General features: G+C 37.8%; 1 protein-coding gene across 5 annotated transcripts; it reads left to right on the forward strand.

The window, feature by feature from the left end:
* The first annotated feature begins 3,381 nt into the window (after positions 1-3,381).
* On the forward strand, positions 3,382-25,791 carry LOC306869748 (adenylate kinase isoenzyme 1). Of its 5 annotated transcripts, XR_013784200.1 has the most exons (8): positions 3,382-3,487; positions 19,211-19,243; positions 20,445-20,480; positions 21,806-21,969; positions 22,092-22,208; positions 23,747-23,938; positions 24,017-25,272; positions 25,322-25,791. XR_013784200.1 is itself a non-coding variant. In XM_079416645.1 (7 exons), exons 2-7 carry the CDS (start codon positions 19,237-19,239, stop codon positions 24,083-24,085), a joined length of 585 nt encoding a protein of 194 aa, XP_079272771.1. In that variant the 5' UTR covers positions 7,450-7,718; positions 19,211-19,236; the 3' UTR covers positions 24,086-24,659. The 5 variants fall into 5 exon arrangements, 4 of the variants coding, with proteins under 4 accessions (XP_079272773.1, XP_079272771.1, XP_079272774.1 ...); XM_079416645.1 differs by lacking the exons at positions 3,382-3,487; positions 25,322-25,791 and adding an exon at positions 7,450-7,718 and having other exon boundaries at positions 24,017-24,659; XM_079416646.1 differs by lacking the exons at positions 3,382-3,487; positions 25,322-25,791 and adding an exon at positions 18,992-19,091 and having other exon boundaries at positions 24,017-24,099.
* Positions 25,792-25,994: the final 203 nt, after the last annotated feature.

The raw sequence follows: 25,994 nt of genomic DNA on the forward strand, positions 1-25,994 counted from the left end.
ACTTATACGAATCTGCTAGTTTATGTTCTTCATTTGATGAAATAACTCCGCAAAGGATTTACGCACAGAAAACTGAGCCGTGCGGGGCTCCGCCCTACAGAAATAGTTGTGATTGGATCAAACAGCAAACGGTTCGGACTGAAATCAGCCCGATAAAGACAGACACCCCGCATTGGCTTGTGCTTGTTTGCTCGCGCACTGCCCTGCTTGAAACTTTGGCTCCTCATCTGATCGCGCTGTTAAGCGCTCTCAGCCATATACCATCTGGCAAGGTTCCACACATGCCTTCAAAGTTCTGACCAAAGAAACTTTAACACCTGAAGCCGAAAGAACTCTAAACAGACTTCCTAAGAGAGTCATCACGTCACAGAGAAACCAACCACTCACAGGAGGGTATTCCCAGTGACATCACGCAACGACATCAATCACAGCCTCTGAGGTTTCCCTTGGACCACGCGGGAACACGCGAAAACAACATCCCAGCGATCGACTCAACTCGAAAAGCAAGTAATCAAACAACTACCTTCATATCTTGCTGAACCTGGGTTGCATTCATCTTTAAGAGTAAAGTTAGTAAAGTTCCTTGCTTGTGACTCCCTCAGGTTGAAGTTAGAGCATTATTGAAAACGAGCATTAGAACCTTAAACTCTCTTCAAATCAAAACAATTCATTGCCTGCAGCGTGTATGTGTGTTTGTGTGTGTACGTATTATTTTTTGTGTTATTTAGCTTAGTAGTAATGTAGAGTAGTAAATAATCTAAAGAAATCTTTTGTCTGGTGCTATGTGATTTTCAAGTCTGAAACTATTTACTAACGATCGCGTTACCTATGCTCAAAATTACCTAATCAATTCTGTATTACCGTGGCCACGGGAATAAACTGAATTGTTAAGAGATACTGGTTTTAATGCTTGCTGGACAAGTCGTTAATGAGATATCGTTAATAAGGTATAAATTGGACGTTTTGATTAATATCAGTTAATCATATAAATATCGAATCCATACGACTATATTTCCAAAAGCTAAAATTAAAATAATAGTTCTAAAATTATTACAGTGGGTAATGATGACTGAGTGTGATTCAAAGGAGCTGTTAATACCCAGAGAAGGTAAAGGAATACATTTCCAATCATTAGAGATAAGCAGACCAGTACCACCACCTCTTCCAGTCAGACAGGGAGTGTGGAAAAATTAGAAATGATTGGAGAGTGCTGCCGGAGTAGCAGTCTCCTCTGGTTTGGTCCATGTCCAGGGCCATGAGGTTTAGTATTGAATGACTAGAAATGGATGCAATGAAATCTACTTTGTTTACTGCAGACGGACAATTCCAGAGACCAATAGAAAAAGAAAGTAGTGTATTAGCAGACAAAGGCAAAGTGTTAGGCAGGTTGTTAGGATTGCGCTGCCTGTATTGTGTGATGCGTGGTTTGCGAATGAGGAGGAGTTCCTCATGCTCTGGTGTCCTGGAGCAATGACACCCTGAAGACTGTCTTCTGGAGTGGGTTGGATGAAACTCTTTTCCAACAGTTACCAGCAGGAACTACCACCTGTACCCTAGAATGATATTTTGAATATGTGCTGTGGTGAGTGGTTCTTCACTCACTGTAGGCAATGTGAGCAACAACATCAGTGCCACAAAGGCACAGCATTCCCAGTCTACTCTTGTTCTCTTTGTGTCTGCAGTCTTCACCACAGAGACACCATCTGCCTCTGAACTCCTCCCAAGTCCTTCCCCACCCCTCCTAAAACCTGCCACTAAGCCAAAGCCAGAGAAAGTGCCTGCTGCAGATACAGAGCCCAGAGAGCACCTTACCCCATCCACCATGGTCACAAAGCCATAGTCCACCTCAAAACCTCAGCCCACCAAGTGCCTGAGACAGTGCCTGCCAAAGTCCTTTCATGGAATAAGGTGACCCTGGAGCCAGAGCCTGCAGCTCAGCTTGTCCCAGAGCCTGAGCCGGTTGTCATGTCTGACCAGGTTCATGAGCTGGCACAGATGACCGTCCCAGTAGGAATATTACTGGAGCTTGACGGACCATGCCCTTGACCACCCCCTCCCTGCTGCACAGTTTCAGCCCACGAGCACAGGCAATATAATTCCCTCCTATATCCAAACCATGCTTACTCCCCGGGTTCCATCCAACAAAACTCTCCTGCATCTTCGTTGGTTCCACTCAGTTCTGAATCTCTTGCATCTCTGCTAGTTTCATTTAGCTCGAAGTCTCCTTCACCGGAGAGTTCAAAGTTTCCTTCGGTGATGTCATTCCTGCCCAGCTTTCCTCTCTCTCCTCCTCTGCCAATTCAAGCCAGTTCTTTGGTCCCATCTCTACTGGGTCAACTTCAGCTCTTCAATCGGTGGTCCCACTGAGTGGTTTGGATCTACCTTGGGCTTTCCGGTCTCCAGCTCTGCCTTAGTGTGATAATCCCCTAGCTCCACCTCAGGCCTCTGACCAATCAGCTCCACCTTGGCTCCATGCTCCCTCGTCTTCACCATGGACCGTCATCCCACTCTTTCTGCAGAGCTCCCTCGGACCTCCAGGCCTTTGACTATGCCTCAATCCTCCATTCCTTTGGCTCCAGTGGGCTCCGTCTTCCCTCTGGCTCCACCTTCCTCCTTGGTCGCTCTGGCTCCACCGTGGCCTTCCGGGTCCCTTTTTCGCCTCAGTTCCTTGAGCCATCAGATCCACCCTGGACCTCCAGACTAATCATGTCACCCTGGCTTCTCCTTTCCTCAGCTTCACCTGGGCCTTCATCTCCCATGGCCCCACCTCTGTCTGTCGGGTCTCTGGCTCCATCCAGGTTCTGCCCTTCCATCGGTTCTGCCGTAGTTCCCTCTTCCTGGCTCCTTCACGGCCCTCTTACTCACAGTTCCCCTCAATGCCTTACTCATCAGCATCAAACAATGCTCCTTTAACTCTGTAACTGTTTTTATTGCCATTATTTACCTGCCTTTCTCAGTTTAACCACCTGTTCAATAAATACCTGCTTGGGATCACTAATTCATGTCTTCATCATTGTGTGTAACCTGACAGTTTATTTATTGGAGTTTATTTCCGATAGTTTATTACTTCGAATTGAGTTTTCGTCACAGAGAGTGAAAATGAGGATAGAAAAGATCATTTATTATTTTTTATTTATTTATTTATTTGTACAAATATTGGACCTTTTTGGTGCAAAAAAATCAGCATTTATAAACTAACCTTGACAAACTTGAATCTAAAAATCTGAAACTGCACTTCAAGACCCTTTTAAAAAAAAGATAATTTCACACAAACATTGCAATACAAATTCAGTTTAAGGCTTTCTAATAAGGCTTTCACTCCCTCCCAGCAGCCCTCCGTCTTCCCAGTGTGCAGTGCGTTAGCCAAAGCCGTGCGGTGCTATATAAAGCGGTGGTGGGCAGAGGGAGGGCTGCCGTGCAGCGGGTCACTCAGACAGACAGGAGCCGGAGACGCTCAGCCTTCACTAGACCACAGAGAGACAGACAGGTCAGTACACTGAGAGGAAGTGCAATAATACAGCAAGGAAATGCCTTATCGTGTGTTTGTGTGTGCGTGAGAGAGAGAGAGTTAAGCTCTTTAAGGTCTTGCTGTTCACAGGCCGATCAGTGTAAAGCTGCATGAGAATGTGTTTTGACAGCTGCAATGTCAAACGGACAAATACGCAGATGCATGTGTGTTGTTTAATCATTTTGCAGTCTATGTGTGTTTTCTCATGAGCTGCTTAATGCAGTGATGATCTCATGCTCAAGAATAAACACTCTGATGGAATCAGTCCCATGTTCTCCATTGTAAACACGGCCTCATTTGCGTCAAACAGAGCCGCTCTCCTCTCTTAAAGCTATAGCAGCTCTGTTACTATGGCAATAGATGAAATGTGTTTTCTGATCGGGTTTGGGAATACTAAGTGGTCGTGGCTCTGGTTTTGTGCCAGACAGCAGCTGCTGCCATAGAGGAACATCTTTTTTTAGGGTCTCCTCATGACCGGTTTGGTGGACAGGAGGGTCATGAAACTACACGATAGGATGGGATCGAGGTTTCCCTCATATCAATGTCACCAGAAAGTGAGCACAAGGTGTCCACAGATGTGTCACATGACACTGAGTCCCATTAAAACACATGCAGCTAGTTCTAAATTTTGATGGCTGATTTATGAGGTCATACATGACATTTAATATATATTTTTATGACATTAAAAATAATCTATTCCTGAACAGGGTACAAAATAGGGCTTGAAAGCACATTAAGCTACCATTCAGAAAATGTTGTTCGTATGCTAAATATTATATTTCACTGTTATTTTGATTACAATTGACTATTGCCATTTTTGCAACCCTTTCTTGGCAGTACAGCTTAAAAAGTTATATATACAATTATATAATAATTTTATATAATTATAAAATGTAAATTAATCAAATTAAAATTAATAAAACTTTAATATATTTTTAAAATAAATATAATAAAGAGATTTATTAGTTCGATCATTTTTCTTTAAGTTCACAAATGCAGTGCATTTTTCAAATATGATTGGAGTACATTTTACAAGAAAATACTATTTCAATCTCTCTATTTAAACATTTCACGTTTAATTCAATGTGTTACTTGCCCTTTCTTTGTAATTGTGAAACTGTGTAATTGTTTACTAGCAATTTCTGAGTGAAAATGGTTTTTACGCCAATTGTTTTATTTTATTATTTTTTTTGGTGGGGAAAATCATGCAGCAACTTGGTTGCACTACATTGATAATACATTAAATAAGTTCAAAATGACTATTTGAAAATATTACAGGAATGCACAAAGTTTAATGGCATCACTGAAATCTGTGTTAAAATGCATTGCATACAGAAGATGAAGGTTTCATTTGTGGCTGCTGATGGGAAGCTGTGAGCAGCTGTCTGCTGAGCGATCCAGCTCATATTTACACTAGCTTTTAATAGAAAATATTACAAACAGCTCTGTGCACCTCAGGTTGCATTTGTGCCTTCTCGTCTAGGACTCTTGACATGAAACCTTGTAGAGTTAAGCTGTCTAGTAACCAAAAAAAAAAAAAAAAGTGTTACATTACCAAAGCATTACATAATCAAAGTGCTTCCAAACCTTTCTAACTTTTGATTCATTTTGCTGGCTGATGCACACAGTGACACCTTATTGCACCTCTAGAACCAATTTTTGAGTAGTCATGGCAACAGTGTATCTGTCAAAATTGCATAATTATGTTGGTTTGTGAAAGGAGCAAATGGGAGTTTACAGGGAATCAACATATATACAGTACACACACACACACTTAATTATCCTTTTGAAATTTTACCTAAAAGAAAAACCATGACATGATCTTAGAAAATGTTTCATAAAACACATAGTAAAGTAACATATTCATATTTGTCATATATCATATTTCATATTTCACACTTGTGGTTTCAGCTCCCATTTACTAGTCCATTTACTACAAAAAATATTATGTAAAAAATATAATATAATATGTGTACCTATTTTGGTATCATTCAAGTTCAACTAAATTAAAACGATTATTTTAAATCAAAATGGTTATTTTAGCACAGCAAGTTAAACTGAATTTAAATGAGAACTTAACATTTACTTAACTTAAAAAAAATCACATTTACTCTATTTATATATTTATAACAATATAGTTTTTTATGGTTTTACTTTTAGTTTTATTGAAATTTTAGTTAACTATAATAACCTATAATTAAACATATCATTTTATTTATATAATTAAATTGGTATCATTTTATAAATATAATTATGTCAATATTTGTATGCTTTGTGATGTGTTTGAGCTTATATCTCTATATTAATATCTGAGTAATCTTGAATGGTAAACTCAAAGTATCATAAAGTGTCAGCTCTGTATAGTCAGAAGGACTGTTGTAATTTAGTCATATGCTTCAGCTTACTAAATTCTTGAAAAGTAGATAAAGTAATGCAGATACTGTGCATGTGGACTAACATTGAAACACAAAAGGAATGCTTTATTTCTAAATATCTCTTAAATTTTCCAATCTATCAAATAATAAGAGATGAGTAAGCCATTAATTACACAAGAAGTCATCAGGACAGAAATAGCAGCGTTTGCTGAGAATGAGTCACACACTGTACTGCAATGTATAAAGCTGAACTGTAAATAATACAAGCATTAACACAAGCCATTAAACCTGCTATGATTCTCAGTTAATGCTTTCCATGTAGACACTTCACGTCAGTAGAAATAAGACATGTAGCTGCAGAGAGCGAGAGCTGCCGGACCGGTGTTTGCTTCAAATGCTCTTGAATCTCTGCCATAATCAATTCATCAACATCATGCAGTACATTACACGCATGTAGACCATACAAACCCCCTGCCCAGTTAGTGCCAAGAACAACAGAGAGTCTCACATGCCAGAGAGTCCTGCAAAATCACCATAATAGGCCGGACAGGCAGCACTGAAGTGTCCGGTGCTGATTCAGGCCTTTGGGTGACATTTACAGTGGCCCAGGGTCACCCACATATAAACCAGCCCGCTGGAGAACAGATCAGTAAATTACATAACACTTGCAGTGTGTCAGTGGAGTTCACTGCACAAAACAAAATAGACATGTGCTGCACTTCCAGTTTTGGGAGGAGTGCAATTTTTTTAATCTTAAACAAACAGATGTACACTTGACCAGGAATGTGTCTGAAACCACTTCCTGAAGCACTTTAAGTGATCCTTTTCTGATCAGTAAAGACACATGAAGTGCAAATAGTTCCAAACTCAGCAGTGTTTGACTATATGTGAAAAATACAAATCAGTTTATAAGACTTTGAATGCTATAATGTGAATTCTGGAATAGCTTTAATGTGTCTTGCATACCATAGTTATTATGCTGGTTTGACCAAGTCAACATTAGACAATGGAGGAAACAGGAGTGGCATGCTTCTGTATTATTTCATCATTTTAAACCTCATAACGTCCTCACATTTCCATGTTTGAAAGGAAACATGACCAGACTTGTTGCTTCGGCTCAAGTTTCATTTAGGTTCATTTACAACAGCCATATACATTTTCTTATGCATAATATTATTAGAATATATGTATCAAAAATATTAGAAATATTTGTAATACTAAAAATATAGATAGATAGATATTGTTTTATATTACAAATATTTTATGCTTTATGCAATGTTTGAGCTTATGTCTCTATATGTAATACCTGAGACATTTTGAGTCTTGAATAGTGCCTTGTAACACATGGCACATCATAATAATAATAATGAAACAATGACATAATCCTTTTTTGAAACATATTTGTGCCAACTCTGTTGCATTCACAAGGTTTTGGGGCTGAAGGCCAGGGCAAAAACATCTAAAAATGGATATGGTCACCTTTGTTTGAGTAAGCCTTACTATTAAAAACGGTCTGTAAAACCTTAGACACAGTCAGCTTAAAGCCGTAGCAAATGCTTCAACAGCGAGCAGAGATCTCTGACAGTCATTCATACAAGACGATCTGCTCTCAAAGCTACATCTTCATTAGGAGAATTTACTATAGCACTGCTCTTTCAAAATAGCATTGCAGCTACAGCACAGACCAGCAGGACCAGTCTTTGCCTCGCATGCAAATGCTGAGTTCTCACTGCGGGTCACATGACCAGCTGTGCCGTCACAAGAAAAAGGGATCTGTTTGCACTTGCCATCCAGACGCTCCAAGTATTTCAGCCCGATTGCAGAACTCCAGAACAGTAAGACACTCTTTATAAGCTTCTCTCTCTCTTTCTGCTGTAGTGTTTAGAGTCTTTATGCTTTATGAATCCTGTCTGGAGACTCAGTCATAGTGGTGGGTGTGTCATCTGAGTGTCACTAACCTCTATACTTGAACAGACGACTGACACAGCTGTTTCATACAATTTATAACGCACAACTGTTGGTCTATGCAAGCCATGGTTGTGATTAAGTATCTGAATTATTTGCATAAACACACATCACATGTGAAACTAACTTCAACTTGAGACCAAAAAAAACAACTAAATAAGTGTTTGAGAGTTTTGAATTACAGTTAACTTTATACTGTTTACAGTGTGAGGCAGTAATGGCTCTACACGTCTATAAGCAGTGGGTTCCTCTTCTGGTTTTGTGTTGAGGTGTGACAGCTCACATACGTCACAGCTGTGAGGAACGTCAGCTCGTTTATGCATTCATAACCATCTCATTTTTTTTTTTTTTGTGCAATTCGAAGTGTGCTACACACAGGTGAGTGGGCCTGTACAAACCACCTGTAGTAACACACTCTCCTCTATGTGCACTAGACACTTTACACACACTGCTGCGTGTACACAATCCCACAAAAGACTCAGCAATATATGTATGTTTACATGCTCATGCACTACAAATCATCCTGCACTGTTCCCCAACCAGCTGCTTGACTCAAAATGTTTCTCTTTGCACATGTACAGTATTTGTGAAGCATTCGTATAGTTTGCATTTTTTATCCTTTATTCTTTTAGTTTGTATAGGGTAAATACTTATATATAGTATACTTATAGTTAAATCTGTCAGTAGGTTAGTCGTGTATAGGTTTATAGTGTTTTTTACTTTATTGTTGTATGTCTGTATTTATGTAGCACTGTGGTCCTGCGAGGCACGACATTTTGTTCTACAGTATGTCCCCACATGTAGCAGAATGACAATAAAGCTCAACTTGAACTTGAACTTGAACTCATATTGCATCTGAATCTATTTTTTGCTGTAAAGATGGGTAGATTGATGTCTCTAATAGTGTCATTGGCTGCAGGGTTTTAATAATGTTCTTCACAGCTATGCCAAAAAACAGCTTTCATCTGATGCACAATGCAACATTTTGCATAGATTGCATAGACAGTTTGATTTACACACATGAAAAATTCCTTCTTTTTTTGAGATTATTATAGTACAGTACATACTGCAACACTTTAACATATTGCAGCTTTCAAAACTTCTAAAAAAAGAGCTTTTACTGAAACTGAACTGTAAAATAAGGTGTTGTGAACAGAAAAACATCAACACATCGGCTACTACAGGCTTTCTACAGATATGAACAAGTGAAATTTAAGACTTTAAGACCTTTTTAATACCACCTTATATGACATTTAAACCTAAACCTGTAATGGAAATGCACATTATTTTACATACGTATATGTAATATTTAATATGTTTAATGTAAAAAAAAAAAAAAATCAATCGCTGTCATAAATAATATTTTTCACTAGAATATATCTTTTCATATCAGCAGACAATATTCCACACAAATATCCCCACAAAACTACCCCATCACTGAGATTTTTGTTGGTGTAATAAATTATTCTGAAGCTATATTTTCATAATGTTAGCAGTCAGATTAAATAATTTACTCTGCAAAATTAAAATTGCAATAAATAATGTTATGAGATTAATGTTTTAAATATATTTAGGAATACAAATAAAAAATGTTGGGGGGAAAATGCATACGTTTCAACATACTAAACCATCACCAGCTGCTTAAATGTGCTATACTTCTGCTGTGATCCTTGTTTGGAACTATTTTCGTTTGTGAAACAGAACAAAACAGTAAATATTGTGTCTAAAATGTAATTAACAATAACTTGACTAACTAACTTTAATTGTTTATTGGACTAAAACCAAGGTAACATTTGCAATCGTGAGAATATTCAGTGAAATAGCTCCCTTGGTATGTTACTGAACTATATCATGTTATAAATAAACTACATATTTAGATTTTTTACCTCAGTGTGTTTCTTCAGAGTTTCTTTATGTGTGCTGTTATGGTCATTTGTTTTGAAGTCAAAGAGATAGGCGGCCTGACCTTGATAACCAGAAATACCATTCCATTATCAATCGCTGGTTATGTTGAATGTATTAAAATCAGCAGTATCATTCTTTCGTTTCGATGCTCCGCTGGTTATTTTTTTGTCATTAACGTTTTAATCAGGATGTTTGTCCGGTCAGGACAAAAACAAGAAGGCAGGTGGTCAGCTAGCTGTAGCTCTACTTATATTTATTATTATTATGATTATTATTGAGAACATTATTCACAAAGAAGGTAGTTCAACCTGTATTCTGCTAACGTTAATGTAACTGCGATTTTGTCTGAAAAAAATAAATAAAAACTCTTCCGTCTGTCCAATGATTGTTTTAGCAGTAAAATTAATGTGACCAAAAATATTTAAGACCCATCGAATCTGAATTTAAGACATTTTAAGACTTTTTAAGGACCCACGGACACCCTGTACTAAGTACATACTTTTGAGTGTGTAGCTGAGTATTGCATGGGCAAGATTTGAAAGGAAAGGAAAGGACATGACGTGTGACCAAGTATGGTGACCCATACTCGGAATTTGTGCTCTGCATTTAACCAGTGGTGTCAAAAGTATTCACATTCATTACTCAAGTAGAAGTATAGATACTAGGGTTTAAAAAGACTTCTGTAGAAGTTGAAGTATCAACTCAAGTTTTTTACTCAAGTAAAAGTACTGGTTTCAAAACTACTTAAAGTATAAAAGTAAAAGTAATGGAAGGGGAAAAAAATGGCATTAAGGACAAAAGCTTAGGCCGCGGCACAGGAGCCTATTGTGCACTACCCCACCTCCTCAAAAATGTTTTTTCTAAAGGCCATAATGACTATAATGTTATATTAAAATGTTAATGTTGAAAAATGTGGGATGCACTAGGCTACCTGTTTCAGCCGGATATGTGCCCACTGAAAATGAACCCATTTTAGTACAATGCAAATACATTAAAAAACCATATATGTGTACTACTGAGCATTAACGTGTTTCATGGAGCGGAAGATATGATGACTAGTTGCCTGTAAGTATTGTAACGGTGCAAAAAGTCAAACTTCAGAGGCATGTCATCAATAACCTTTATTGGAATGTAAATGTACATCCAAGTTTAACTGCAGGACTCTGTGAGGGCAACGGACGAAGAGAAAGCACCCGTTTGATAAATGAGCCAGTAGTGGAGAAATAATAACTTTTAAGAAATAATCTTTTTTGAGTGTGACGTGATTTGTGTCATGTGCAGGTGCGATGGATCGCGTACAAACCAATAGGGTGTCGGAATGGTATAGGTTTATATTCTCATCCAACCACAATTCACTCTATCCGGATGGCGCGATTTATCTGGATAGGTTTTTATTTTTTATTTTTTTTGAGCGATGACCAAGGGCGATGCTAGGATTTTCATTTTAGGGGGGCTCAGCCCCCAATGATGGTATAATAATAAAAAATAAATAAATATTTACAAAAAAAAATATTAATAGGGTAGGATGGTATACTAAACTTATTGCAGTATTCCATTGTATTGCATAGATGGGTATAACATCCGAGTACAAGCCAAATACAAGTCTACCTGATCTCACACACACACACACACACCTGTTTACTGTACAAACCAAAAATGTTACTGTTTGCATTACTAGTACAAATCTTTTTCTATGCTCAAGTACAAACAGAAAATTGTAAACATAAAACATCATATCACTTTAAACTTACACTGACTATCCATATTAGCAATATAAACAGCACAGCTATAAGGCTGGACAATGGATTAAACTATGTGGGTGCTGTGATTAACTTTTAAAAGTAAAAAAAAAATAAAAAAAATAAAAAACAGCAGTCTGTGAGAAGGACACACAATGTTTCAATCTCTGTCAATCACTCTGATATGCAATTAAAATGAGTGCACTGACTGAGTGCTGTCTGTCACTGTCTTTAATCACTTCTATGCATAACTGTATGGTAGTTAATGCCACATGCACTGTAATATTAAGTTCTATATTGAAAGCTAAATTTTCAAATGAAAATAGCAATAACGTGATCGTTTTATAAAGTATGCCTATAATGTGTTAAGGGCGTTCGCTGAAGGAAACAGCTGTGGTGTGATGAGTGGTGAATGCAGCGAAAACTTTACAGAAGATTGGAAACCGATTGCACTCCCATGACTTTTTGTAAACTGTATTTAAGACAAAGAACTGCACAGATGTAGATATTATAACAATCTATCGATAAACACCCACCTTGTGCTCTCCTCTGCGCCACCGCAGTCCGTGGATTGAAGAACGCGCAGAAAGATCTGCTGCCGTTTGAAATTTAAAGGGGAAGAATCGCAAGATTTTTAGGGGGGCTGAGCAGAAATTTAAAGCTCCCCTAAAAATGACCTAGCAACGCCCATGGCGATGACAAGCCGGAATGAAAACGAGCCGAAATGAAATAGGAGTAAAGAGGCTATTTTTAAAATGTAAGGAGTAGAAAGTAGCTACAGATAATTGCGTGAAAATGTAAGGAGTAGAAGTAAAAAGTCGGCTGAAAAATAATTACTCCAGTAAAGTATAGATACCCAAAATTTCTACTTAAGTAAGGTAACGAAGTATTTGTACTTCGTTACTTGACACCTCTGCATTTAACCCATCCAATTGCACACACACAGCAGTGAGTACTGAACAAACACACACACACAAACCGTGAACACACACCCGGAGCAGTGGGCAGCCAATGCTGCGGCGCCCGGGGAGCAGTTGGGGGTTCGGTGCCTTGCTTAAGGGCACCTCAGTCGAGGTATTGAGGGCGGAGAGAGCGCTGGACATTCACTCCCCCCACCTACATTCCCTGCCAGACCTGAGACTCGAACCCATGACCTTTGGGTTACAAATCCGTCTCTCTATGGGACAAACTATTCCATATTGGTGTTGTCTTAAAACGTGGTAGGGACTAGATTGTTGAGGAGTATGGTTGTGCACTCATCCCCTTTAGGGGAATGAAGCAGGTTGAAGTGTACAGAACATCATCAGACTTCAGTGTCAGTTCTCACTTATTTGTGCACATTTTACAGTTGCTGTATCCTGGACTTGATACGTAATGTACAGTAGACCCACAACATCAACAGTGTATGTTAGCAAGCAGCAGCAGCACTGTAATAGATCATTCATTAGGCTAATGCGAACAAATGTCACCTTTCTGTAAAGTGCTACCATTTCATATATATATATATATATATATATATATATATATATATATATATATATATATATATATATATATATATAAAATGGTATAGGCTATACATAAGTGGGTGCAAAAAAATATTCCAAACCACGTTTTTACTCAAATAACTGCTCGAAAAAAAAAGAAAAAAAAAACCTAAAGGAATTATTTATATTTTAGAGCTGTAGGGATGGATTTCACAGGAAATTGCATACATACGTGTGCCGCGTGCGTCATGACCTGTAGCCTACATCAGTGGCCTAGCCAGAATTTTATATACTACATGCCGCTATATATTACATGTAGGCTATAATGCCAATATTAAATTTGCGCATTTTCAAGTTTTTGTGCGGCGTGTGAAAGCTGAATAGCAGCACGCTTATACTGCATGACAGGTAACACATGGAGGCGCCGCTGCGATCACTTGCACATAGGCTACTCAGTCATTTTTGGTCATACAGACAAGAATAATTGCATCGTTAGAATCTGTTAAGGGTCTACGTTTGTGTACACAATAACAAAACTTTGTGCACTGTAAAATATGAAACTAAACAGGATACTTTTTCTGCCATCTCAGTTCCTGCAAACTTGAGCGTGTCAAAAATGAAATGAAACTCCGTTGCCTCACAGACATGAGAAATATATCTAGGCTATAGAACTCGAAATGTTTTAATACCAATTCAAATAGAAAACAAATGTTCTCAGATTATGTAATCAGTATGAAAAATGTAGCCTATATTGCACGTCCACCGCAGAAATGACGATTAAGCATTATTAACTTAATCGGGCGGATGACTTAAACATGGCGGATGGCAGCAGGCTACGGCCACATGGCAAATGGCGCCGACTCCTACGCTCCCTCTCGGACGGCAACCCCCCTCCTCGACCCAGGAGCACAGCAGCGAGCCTTCCGTCCCAGCTGTTGTTCCATCGCTCCAGCACCACCGCCGCCTCAGCCAGCGGCCGCCCCCGCTACTCCCTGCTGCCCGATCTCCTCAGCACCGCAATCCCCCTCAGCAGCGAGGGCTTTCTGACAGCGTGTCCCTCCTTCCTCCCGGGTTTCGGCACCAATGTAACAACGTTCGTAGGTCGGGAAGAAGGAGGCGGGAACCGGCAAACATTTAAGAATTTAATAACAAAATAAACAAACACAAAAGTAAAGCGGCAGCCCCTCACGGACGACTGCCGCACACAAAACACAAAATAATGTCCAGGCCTGGTCCTCTCTTATCTTCCACTGTCGTCACTCCTCCTTTTATCCTTCCGGAGCTCCTCCGTGGGACTCGAGACCGGTGAGTGGCGCAGGTGTCGCTCATTATCATTCACTCCACCGGCCTCGTTCCGCTCCCACGGCTCTCGGCCCCGCCACACTCACTACTACAATTTCATTTCAACAAAACACAAATTAATAGGCTACTTAAACATTAAGCTAAAGACAGCTTAACCTGTATTTTAAAACTTAAATTACTTACAAGTACACCATATATGGTGTCCGATGAGACACATGCCTTTCTCATATGAATGACAGTTATTCTGATTACTTAGACTTATGTTACCTTGTGTATTTTGCTTCATTTATTTTCAATGTACTTATACCTTGCATTGACTGATAAAGAAATAAAACATTTTAAATGCATTCCAAAAATGTTGTGTATTTTAAACGGACATCAAAACATCCTAAAGTGCAGTTTCTCATTCCTTCTGATTTAAAAGGTTTACAAGTTTTTTCACTTTCACACTCAATATTCAGTACATGAAATTTTAGAGATTGGCATTTGTCACATAGCTTAACACATAAATAAAGCTTAACACCTGTATTTTAAAACCTAAATTACAGTTTAATCATTCATTTCAACAGAACACAGATTAACACTTATAAAAGACAGCTAACATGTATTTTAAAACTAAATGACAGAATATTTACTTATAGGACGCATGCCTTTCTCATATGGATAACGGTTCTTCTGATAAGTTAGACTTTGTGTATGTTACCTTGTGTATTTTTGTATAATTAATTTCCAATGCACTTAATCCTTGCATCGATCGATAAAAAAATAACACATTTTAAATGCATTCCAAACGTGTATTGTAAACATCCTAAAGCATTTCTTATTCCTCTTATTTAAAAGCTTTTCACGAGAATCCACCAATTCCCGTTCGAAAGACAGCAGGGAAAGATTATTTAAACGCAGAGCTGTCATGAATCATCTCAAAGCTGATTTGACTCTTCCTACTGTTGAGAAAAGTCATAGGCAGTTTGATCATTATCTTTAACAGTCTACTTTTGTTTGGGAACACGTAAGCGGAGCAAGTGTCCAGAACTTCCATAAGGGAAGAGAAAGAGTGACCGTTTTCTATTTTCCTGCACAGAAGTTGAAAGAAAATGCGTAGTTCGGCTTCTTCAAAGGAAACACCGTAGTATTCACATGGCATCCTCAGTAGCTCCCCTTTTGAAAAAAAATCAGAGCCAGGCAAACTGCACGCATTAATCCGTATTGATCCTCCTGGAAACGGCTGTCCAGTTCAGTGATTTGTCAGTCTAAAATATCAATCACACAATGTTGGGATCACAGTTGTCCTTTATGGCTGTGGATTTACCTAAACTACATGAAACCAGAGACTCTTTCAGTCGAGCTGATAGCTTTCTAACTCTGGTGCTGGTGACATCCCAGTTGGAAATGTTATTCTTTTCCATCAGTTCATTAGTCAATTATAAAACTTTGTCGAAATCATTTTGGACGTTTTCTCAGAACTGTACATACATATTCCATAGATCTTTGATCAGCGACAGGCAGTCGGTGACTGATATTGTGCTGCTCTGTAAAGCCCTAGTAGCAACGTCACTGGCCTCAAATAATTTCCCAAATATCACCAGCAGAAATACACTTTTTTTTTTTTGTCTAAATTTGATGCAAGAGTGAATCAGCTTCGAGTTTCGTTTGGCCACTTATTTCAGAGAACTCCGCTAGCGTTTCTAAATGTACATCAAATAGTGTCAGTATTTTGCTGATGGAGCCAGATTTTGAGCTCCACCTTATATCTGTGAATCGTTCAAGTTCAAGGCACATTCTGTGAGGATGAAGTTCCTTCTGGATCTCTAGAAGTCGAGCATGCCTGTGCACACCAGTCATGAAAGTATGCAAAAAGTTCACAGTATCAAAAAATGTATTGACATGCCCAGATACCTTCGTTGTGGTGCAGAGAACTAAATTGAGCCTGTGCGAGTTGCAGTGCACATACAAAGCATTCAGAAAAGTCCTTTTTAGAATCACGTGCACACCACTCTTGTTTCCTGACATTACGGAAGCCCCATCAAAGCAAAAGTCAACGCAGAGAGATGGATCCAGCTGTAATGACTCAATGACTTGCAAAATCTTTTCAGAAATCCCATTAGCGCCCATATCTCCCGTTCCAACGGCTCTTTCTTTAACTTTGCCTGAATGCATGGATCTTACACTCACAGCCACCAGCTCGCGTTTTGATATGTCCTTGCATTCATCAGCCATAATCGCGTAATAGGTGTGTGTCTCATGCAACTCAGCCTTGATCTTTCTTAAAAGCAGGGAGGCTGTACATTCAAGCAACTCATTCTGAATTTCTGCACTAATGTCTGCCGTTGGATATGTCCTGCAGACAATTTTGCACGTCTGGGTCATGCTTAGCAATTAAGCTAACAGTTCCAAAAAATTGCCCTTATTTAAGGCCTCTTCATTTTCTTTGTGGCCACGTAAAGCAATGCCTTGCTTGGCACAGAACATATTGTCAATATTTAAGCCATGTGAATTCATTGTACCATTTTGGAGAAAAGCAACAATTCTTTCCAGCAAACCCAGTGTAAGGAAATACGGCCGTCATAGGTTGTGAAGGCGGTTCATCAATTGCAGACAAGTCATTTGGCATTGTGCCGATTTGTATTGTGGAAGTCTCACCACTACACTCATGTGATGAGACGTTCGATTCGGTGTCCTGAAAACGGGATGCGTCAATTGGCGCTTCACTCGCTGTCTCCTCAGATGTAGATGGCAAACTTTGTGTTTTCTTGAAAAACTGTTATATTGAACTTTGTGCAACCGCTATTTTCGCCGCATGTTTATGAACTTTTACCAAAAAGTTGACCTGAGTAGGCTATGCACAGCACGTGTCACAATTAAACCAATCAGTTTAAAAACAGCATTGCATTTACCGTGCAGCATTTTCATTGGTCAATCTATCAGAGTAATAAATCAACGATTCCTTTTTTTTTTTTAAGCAATCAGAAATCTACGGAGACCTGTAGGAGAAAAAAATACAATCCGTGGTGACGGTTTAGCAATCCATCCCCTCAGTTTATAAACCGTACTCACTAATTCTTAAACTGTTCCCTTGGTTTAACAAATCGTGCCCACGGATTAATAAACCGAACCCACGAATTTCCAATCCATGCGCTCAGATTTTGTAAACCGTACCCTCGGTTTTTGAATCCGTACCCACAAATTCATAATCCGTGCGCACGCTTTCGCAATCCGTTCCCGCGGGTTTGTAAACGCATGGATTTGTTTAGGTGCGGGATGCACTGTATTGTGTTTATTAAACATTATTTTAACCTATGAGACCATGATCCGCACTCAAAAAAATTGTCTTCTTTTTGGCGTTTATTTTACTCACCAATAGGATAAAACACCACACGCTAAAAAGAAGAATAGAGAATTTACTTTTGTATGGAAACATATCCAGGCCTATAAACCTATTTTCACCCTCAATATCTGTCTAAAAGTGTGTGTGTGTGTGTGTATGCAGCCCATTTTAGCTGAAAATTGTAGCCCATTTTAGCTTAACCAGCCATTTCTACCTAAAATTACCTTTTTCACAAAAATCTAAGTTTCTTTTATAAATTAAACTTTTTTTTTTATTTGAAAGAGCGTGTCAAAACATTGTTCATAAACCTTTGCTTTGTTGGTAAGGTTACTTATAATTGCTTTAGTACCCTTATTAGTGAATAATGAAATTTTCTATGTCAGGCTCAATTACCTTACAATTTCTCTGACAAGCTTCATATAACACTTAAAAACTTAAAAACCTCAGAACAATAAAAATTGTTACATGTCAACAAGTGTTGAAGCAACAATGCAATATCAGTTATTGTGATTGCAATTTAGTTATTGGAATTTCTAAATTGAAATTCAGTCTTCAGTTATTGAAATTTAAAGAGACTGAAGACACTTAAGACAGTTTGCTGTAGGCCTATTCCACATAATAATATGCAATAAAACAATAATAGGCTACAATATGATTTGTTAACACGTGAGGGGCTACTGAAAGCGTGCGCGCGGATTATGAATTTGTAGGTACGGTTTATTAATCCGTGGGCACGGTTTCTTTGTTAAACCGAGGGAACAGTATAAGAATTCGTGAGTACGGTTTATAAACTGAGGGGATGGATTGCTAAACCGTCGCCACGGATTGTATTTTTTTCTCCTACAGGTGACGTGCCGGTGTTGTGCCGAAATCTGCACCCCTGCCAGATTATGCATCCCCTAGTATTGGTAGGTTTAGGAATAGGTGTGGGGGAGGGGTTAGGATTAGGGGTGGGGTTGGGATTAGGCAATCAGGTAGCGATTTCAACGAGGGGATGCATAATCTGGCAGGGGTGCAGATTTCGGCACAACACCGGGCTCCGTAGTAATCCCTCGTGGCTACGCCACTGGCCTACACAGAGAAAAGCACCTCGGTAAAGACAAACGTTTGTTGTCACTAGTATTAACAAGCAAATTTACCTTACTCTGTCCATTCTGTCCAGAATGTCGTTTTTTGAAAATCTAAAAATGCAAACAGTCTCCTGAGGGCTAAGTTTAGGTGTAGGGTTGGTGTAGGGCAAATAGAATATACGGTCTGTACAGTAGAAAAACCATTACACCTATGAGAGTCCCTACAAGGATAGTGAAACGAGTGTGTGTGTGTGTGTGTGTGTGTCTGAGAGGGAGGAGTGTGATGTATAAAGTGTTGCTGGGTCAGTGTGTGACAGTGTTACAGGACTCTGTTGGGAAACACTGATGCTTTGAGCAACATTTCTCCTCGGAATTAATGCGGAATCTGCTCATCTTGGCCACATCAGAAATGAATGTGAACTTTGTGATCTGTTAACGAGAGTTCAGATGAGAATGAATGAGTGACAGATTTCAAATCAACAAGACTTTCAACTCTTTATCTGGACTAATCTTGGTCTTTTATTGCTCTTACAGGATAATCTCTCACATAACAGACAACCATGGCAGGTGAGAATTTTATTCTATCTATAATATTTTATGATTTTAAATATTTTTTCCATGTGACTGTTCATGAGATGTATACGTATTTTATGGAGTCACCTGAATGAAACTGCGCTCAGTAAATGGTAGAGTTTGTTAAAGCAGACTAGTGCAGGACGTGTGATGAAACACAATGAGGTTTTACAAACATGGGCCTCCTAAAGAGGGACTGCAGACAGACTGAGAAGAACAGCAGTAATGACCTTTGCACACACACTCACACACGGGACAGTCACTGGATCACTGTGAGAATTAGACTCAATGACAATCGCAGACACGGAGAACTGAAGAGCAAATAAACAGTGACAGTCGAGATGATTCACACAACTGAACGTCTTCATCAGTCATCATCCTCATTTGATGGTCTCTGATGACCTCGTGTGGACACTCGCTGTACTGAAAGAGGTTCTTTACAGGATGTGTGTAGCACATTTCATAGTGCTAATTCAGGTAACAGATTTATGTTTAAAAAAATAAAATAAACCCTTGTAGGACCATTGTTTAGAAATGTTTCTAAACTGTTGAAATGTCAAATTTTCTTGTCGCGATTATAATGTTATTTAAAGGTTACAAAAGCGTTTCATACAACGTTCTGCTGACTTTATTTTCACAAAATATAACATTATTTGAACATTTGTTTTTAATATTCTAATAACGTTAAAATCTCCTGATTTATTGTAGAGCACATTAAAAAGCAAATTTTATTTTCACCCATAATAAATGTTTTCTAGAATGTTTCTAAAAGTTTTAGAATGTTATTCAAAGGCTACGATACATAGATCGAATTTTAGTTTAAGTTTTAGAACGTTATTCAAAGGCTACGATAGATGGTCGATCAGTGGTTCAAGATCAAACCTGTTTTATGAAGCTGAACCTGAATGATGTTGACAACAGTTGCCATGGCGACCGCAAGCATTCAGGAGTAACTGAAGGAAAGAGCAGAATCAGTGTGAAGCAGAAAGACTGCGGTCAGAAATGGGGTTAGGCTGCTTGAGTAAATCAGCAGTCGCTGCGCTGAAGACAGATGGTAAATGATGGGAAAACATCAGATTTCAGAATCCAAGAGAGTCAGATAGCACTGATAGATCTCAGAGAGCTTTAATAATAACACAGCCTCTGTTTATTCACGTTACATTTGGACTGATCTGATTATTTCATTGTGTCACAGATAAAATTAAAGATGCTAAGATCGTCTTTGTGGTTGGTAAGTTGAAATGCCTTTACATATTTCACAGCTCAACAGTGTAACTCATCTACTAACAATCATTCATCAAAATGAGGCATGTTTTTGTGAATGTAAACTCTGATCATAAGCAGTTTGGAGGGGAATGTGTTGTGAAACCAGATCAAAAAACAGTTTTTCTACTTCAAAATGTAATGTTTACTTCAGTTACATGCCATTTCTTTGTCATTTGTTTTGTGGAAAATTTACTAGCAATTTCTGAGCAATTTCTGTTCTATTTGTTTGCTGATAAGTCTAAACGTCACGTAAAGCCCTAGAAACGCATGCGTGCCCCTCTGAGCCGTCTCTCCACCTCATAACACATTTTAATTAGGATTGCAATTACAGCAACATGTCCTTTGTTAACCCATTCAAAAGTCCATTATATTTCCATATACATCACTGGTCTTAAGGTATCTTGAGGTGACTTCCGGTCACAAAAGGTTTGGAATAATTAAGATTTTTTAATGTTTTGAAGTCTCTTCCGCACATCAAGACTGCATCTATTTGATCAAAAATACAGTAAAAATTGTGAAATATAATAACAATGTAAAACAACAGTTTTCTATGTGAATATATGCTAAAGTGTAATTTATATCTGTGATCAAATCTGAATTTTCAGCATCATCACTCCAGTCTCCAGTGTCACATGATCAGTCAAAAATCATTGTAGTATGCCGATTTGCTGCTCAAGAAACATTTATGATTATTATCAATGTTGAAAACAGTTGTCCTGCCAAATATTTGTGTGGAAACTGTGATACATTTTATTTTTCAGGATTCAGAGATGAATAGAAAGCTCAAAAGAACAGCATTTATTTGAAATAGAGTTATATTATAGATGTCTACTGTCACTTTTGATCGATTTAATGCATCCTTGATGAATAAAAGTATTTTTTTTCTTTAATAATCTTATTTAGCGTATCAGTTTCCACAAAAAGATTTGGCAACGCAGCTGTTTTCAACATTGATAATAATCAAAAATGTTTCTTGAGCAGCAAATCAGCATATTAGAATGAGTCCTGAAGGATCATGTGACACTGAAGACTAGAGTAATGATGCTGAAAATTCAGCTTTACAATCACATTTACATTTTAAAACATATTTAAGTAGAAAACAGTGATTTGAAATTGTAAAAATATTTCTCAAAATATTTTACTGTATTTCTGATAAATAAATAAATGAAGCCTTAGTGCGCAAATGACTTTGTAGAGCATTTAAAAATGTTAATAGTTCACATCATGCTGCTTGCTGAAATCAAATCAAAGCAATATTATATTAGGATCTGACCAGTGTTCTTATGTCAGGCGGCCCCGGCTCAGGAAAAGGCACCCAGTGTGAGAGGATCGTGGCAAAGTATGGTTACACTCACCTGTCTTCCGGTGACCTGCTGCGTGCGGAGGTGGCATCTGGCTCAGAGAGGGGCAAACAGCTGCAGGCCATCATGCAGAAGGGGGAACTCGTGCCTCTGGTCAGTCCAATCGCCCTTTTCCTGCTGTATAAAAGCAATTCTCAGGGCTGATGTCACTGCCCCGTTAGCATGAGCTGATAAATGAATTCTGACACACTGAGACGCTTCTCTGGTTTCTGCAGGACACAGTTCTGGACATGATCAAAGACGCCATGATCGCCAAGGCTGACGTCTCGAAGGGCTACCTGATCGACGGATACCCTCGTGAGGTCAAACAGGGCGAAGAGTTTGAGAAGAAGGTAAAACAGCAACACCACGCAAACCGAAATCTCAGGAAATGGGGTCATTTTTGACTGGGTTTAAGGACTGAGATAATGTCATCAGAAGTGGTTACTGATGAACTGTGAATTTCAGATGTCATATTTTACCATCTCAAAGTAGCTGTAATCACCAATGGTCAGTTTCATTGATTGACTCCTATTTACTATCCTAAATATATGCATATAAATTATTTACTATTATTAAAGGGTTATACCCCAAAATGAAAATGATGTCATTAATTATTCACCCTCATGTTGTTCCAAACCCGTAAGACCTTCGTTCATCTTCGGAACACAAATTAAGATATTTTTGATGAAATCGGAGAGCTATCTGACCCTCCATAGACAGCAACGCAACTGAAATGTTCCCAGGTTCAGAAACGTAGTAAATACATCGGTAAAGCAGTCCATGTGACATCAGTGGCTCAACTTCAGTTTTGCGACGCTACGATAATAATAATTAATTTTTTTTTTGGCACGAAGAAAACAAAAATAACAGTTTACTCAACCATTCTTCTCCCCCGAGTTACATCGTCCTCCGTTTTAGAGAGTATCACAATGCATACACACGCAACAACGATGGCTGAAGACGTAACTCGGGGAGTTAGTTTGAAGTTGTAGCGCGTTGAGCTCTCTCGGCCACCGTAGATTTATTTATTTAGCAAGTAAAAATACATCAGCATTCAAATGTTTGGGCTAAATAAGAGCTTAAAAAATTAAAACTAAAATAAAATAATAATACTTTTATTCATCAAGGAAACATTAAATTGATCAAAAGTGACAGTAAAGACATTTATAATGTTACAAAATGTTTTTATTTCAAATAAATGCTGTTCTTTTGAACTTTCTATTCTTCTGTGAATCCTGAAAAATTAAATGTATCACCTTTTCCACAAAAAAAATAATAATTCAGCAGCACAGCTGTTTTCAACATTGATAATAATCAGAAATGATTCTTGAGCTGCAAATCAGCATATTAGAATATTTCTGAAGAATCATGTGACACTGAAGAATTTTACTGCATTTTTGATCAAATAAATGCAGTCTTGGTGAGCAAATAAGACTTATTTTAAAAATCATTGAAATAATTCAGTAACACTTTACTTAAAGCCTTTATGTTTTAATGCATTAATTATGCCTTGTAATGCACCTTATAATGAATTGTACAATCTCATTCATAATTGTAACCACAGTTAATACATTATAACAATTATCAATTCATTGTAGACTATGCATTTTAAATTTGGTTATAATTATTAATGACCAGATATAATGTATTACAATGCACATTATGAATTATTATATTTCATCATACCTTATAATAACCCTTTATAATGCATACAGGCTTTAAGTAAAGTGTTACCAATAATTCTTACTGACCCCAAACTTTTAAGTGTATATAAAACAACTATTTAGAAAATAACATTTACATCCAGTTCAATTCTATATAACCTATTAAAGAACGCTGAACATTTCCATTCAGTTTGAGCATGACATCTCTCTCTTCTCTCTGTCAGATCGGCGCTCCAGCTCTGCTGCTGTACATCGACGCTAAAGCCGAGACCATGGTTCAGAGGCTGATGAAGCGCGGAGAGACCAGCGGCCGTGCCGACGACAACGAGGAGACCATTAAGAAGCGTCTGGATCTCTATTATAAAGCCACTGAGCCCGTCATCGCTTACTACGAGAAGCGCGGCATCGTTAGGAAGGTGAGGGGAAACACTGACTGAAATATGATTGACTCAAACATTACTCTTTAACTGACTGCTTTCTCTCTCCTCCTCCAGATTAACTCTGAGCTGCCGGTGGATGAGGTATTTGCTATTGTTGTAAAAGCTATTGATGAGCTGAAGTAAACAGCATTTGACAAAAAACTCTTGTTTGGGTTATTCTTTTGCATTTAATCTCACATACGCTACTCTTCAATGCTGCCTTAATAATGTCTTTATTACACAGAAAATCCATCCCGAGACTAAATCTATCAGATCTCTCCATTGCATCGTGTGTTTGACTAGTAATACCCTAGCAACCGCCCAGAATACCTTAGTAACTGCCTTTCAACCAGCCTAGCATACCACAGGCTTGTATAAAACCTTCAAACTTCATAGCTCTCTTCAGCTACACGGGGATTCGGAAACCTTCAGACTTTTTAAAGCCGCTTTAAAATTTAATGTGAGTTTTTTTTCGAGCTGACATTTAGAAATGCATTTTCTCTGTGTGTGTTCAGTGCTAATGGTCAGCTAGATGCAGACGTTATTCAAACACTTCCTTCACAAGTTCTCCTACTTTAGTGCTCCAGACTGAAAATCATCTCTACGCTTTATCCGTAACCATAAAACTAGTCCGATCTTTGGTTGTGAGTGGCTGAAGTGCTTTCAAAGTCATTGTGGAATACTCTGTAAAACATATGGAGACCAGTTTCTGTCGTGTAAAAATAAATAAATTATGTTTTGGTAAATCACAATTATTAAATCATAATTATGAGATTAAAAATCTAAATTATGACATAAAATGTCAAGATTATGACATGATAAATTTAAATTACAAAGCAAAGTCATAATTATGACACGGAAAGTCAAAATTGTGACATGCTAAATTGAAATTGAGATAAAAAAGGAAAAAAAAAGAATATTTGTCATTTCAAATTTTTTATCTCATAATTATGATGTCATAATTTTGACTTTTTATCTCATAATTATAATTTTTTTTAATGTGATATTTTGACTACTGTATGTCAATTACTTTTAAAGTCATAATTTTGGCTTTCCATCTTATAATTACTTAGTATGTCATAATTTTGACTTTAAAAGTCATAATTATGAGATCAAAATCTAAAATGATGACATACTAAATTGAAATTATTTTGAGTTAAAAAAGGCAAAAAAAAAAGAAAAAAAAGGCCATTACTATTTATATCATCAATTTCAATTTTTTTAATCTTATAATTATTACTTAGTATGTCAAATTGTTTTATCTCATAAATATTATACTTTTTTGAATGTCACATTTCGATTTGGTACTGTATGTAATTTCTTATTCTTACGTTTTGGTTTGTTTTCTTTTCTTACTCTTATGTTTTTCTTATGAGGCAGAAATCATCTTTCAGACTGTAGGGTTCCCTCAGTAAAGACCTTCTCCATAATTTTCTCCATAGGAGAATTGATTTTTAACAATAATTGAAAACTATTATAGGCAGACCTGCTGTGAGCTCTGAGGTTGTGAATCGATGGTATATGCTTTTGTTGAAGCCATCTACTTGCATTAAATCTTTTTCTTTTTTTTTTTTTTTTGGAATAATAAATAACAGCGGAATCTGTTGTGAAAAACTACATTACCCATGATGCTGTGCAGAAAACGTTTTTAATGTTGTGATTCTCCTCAAAGCTGGCTGGTTTGATTAATTACTTATGGCTTTTTTTCACATGGTTTAAAAAAAAAAAAATCCTGTGGGAAAAACAAATGGAAAAAATACTTCCGGATCCTTGGCAACCATTCTGCTAAACATTGCTGAAGAACTACATTGCTTGGTGGAAGGATTATTATATGTTCAATAAATTATTACATTTTGTATTGCTGTGTATTTATCTTTCCAGCTATATGTACTAACCATTCTATAAAACCAGTATGCCCTGTGAAGCCGTGCTTTACAGTGATTTTAGAGCAGTGCCGCTCCACGTCATGCCTAACAATGAGCCGTAGCTCTTCTAAAGTAAGTGTACTAAAGCACGGCTTCATGGGCTCATTGCATTATTATCTCACCTGGCC

The sequence above is a fragment of the Barbus barbus genome (assembly GCF_936440315.1).
Source record: "Barbus barbus genome assembly, chromosome: 5".
Lineage (NCBI taxonomy): Eukaryota > Metazoa > Chordata > Actinopteri > Cypriniformes > Cyprinidae > Barbus > Barbus barbus.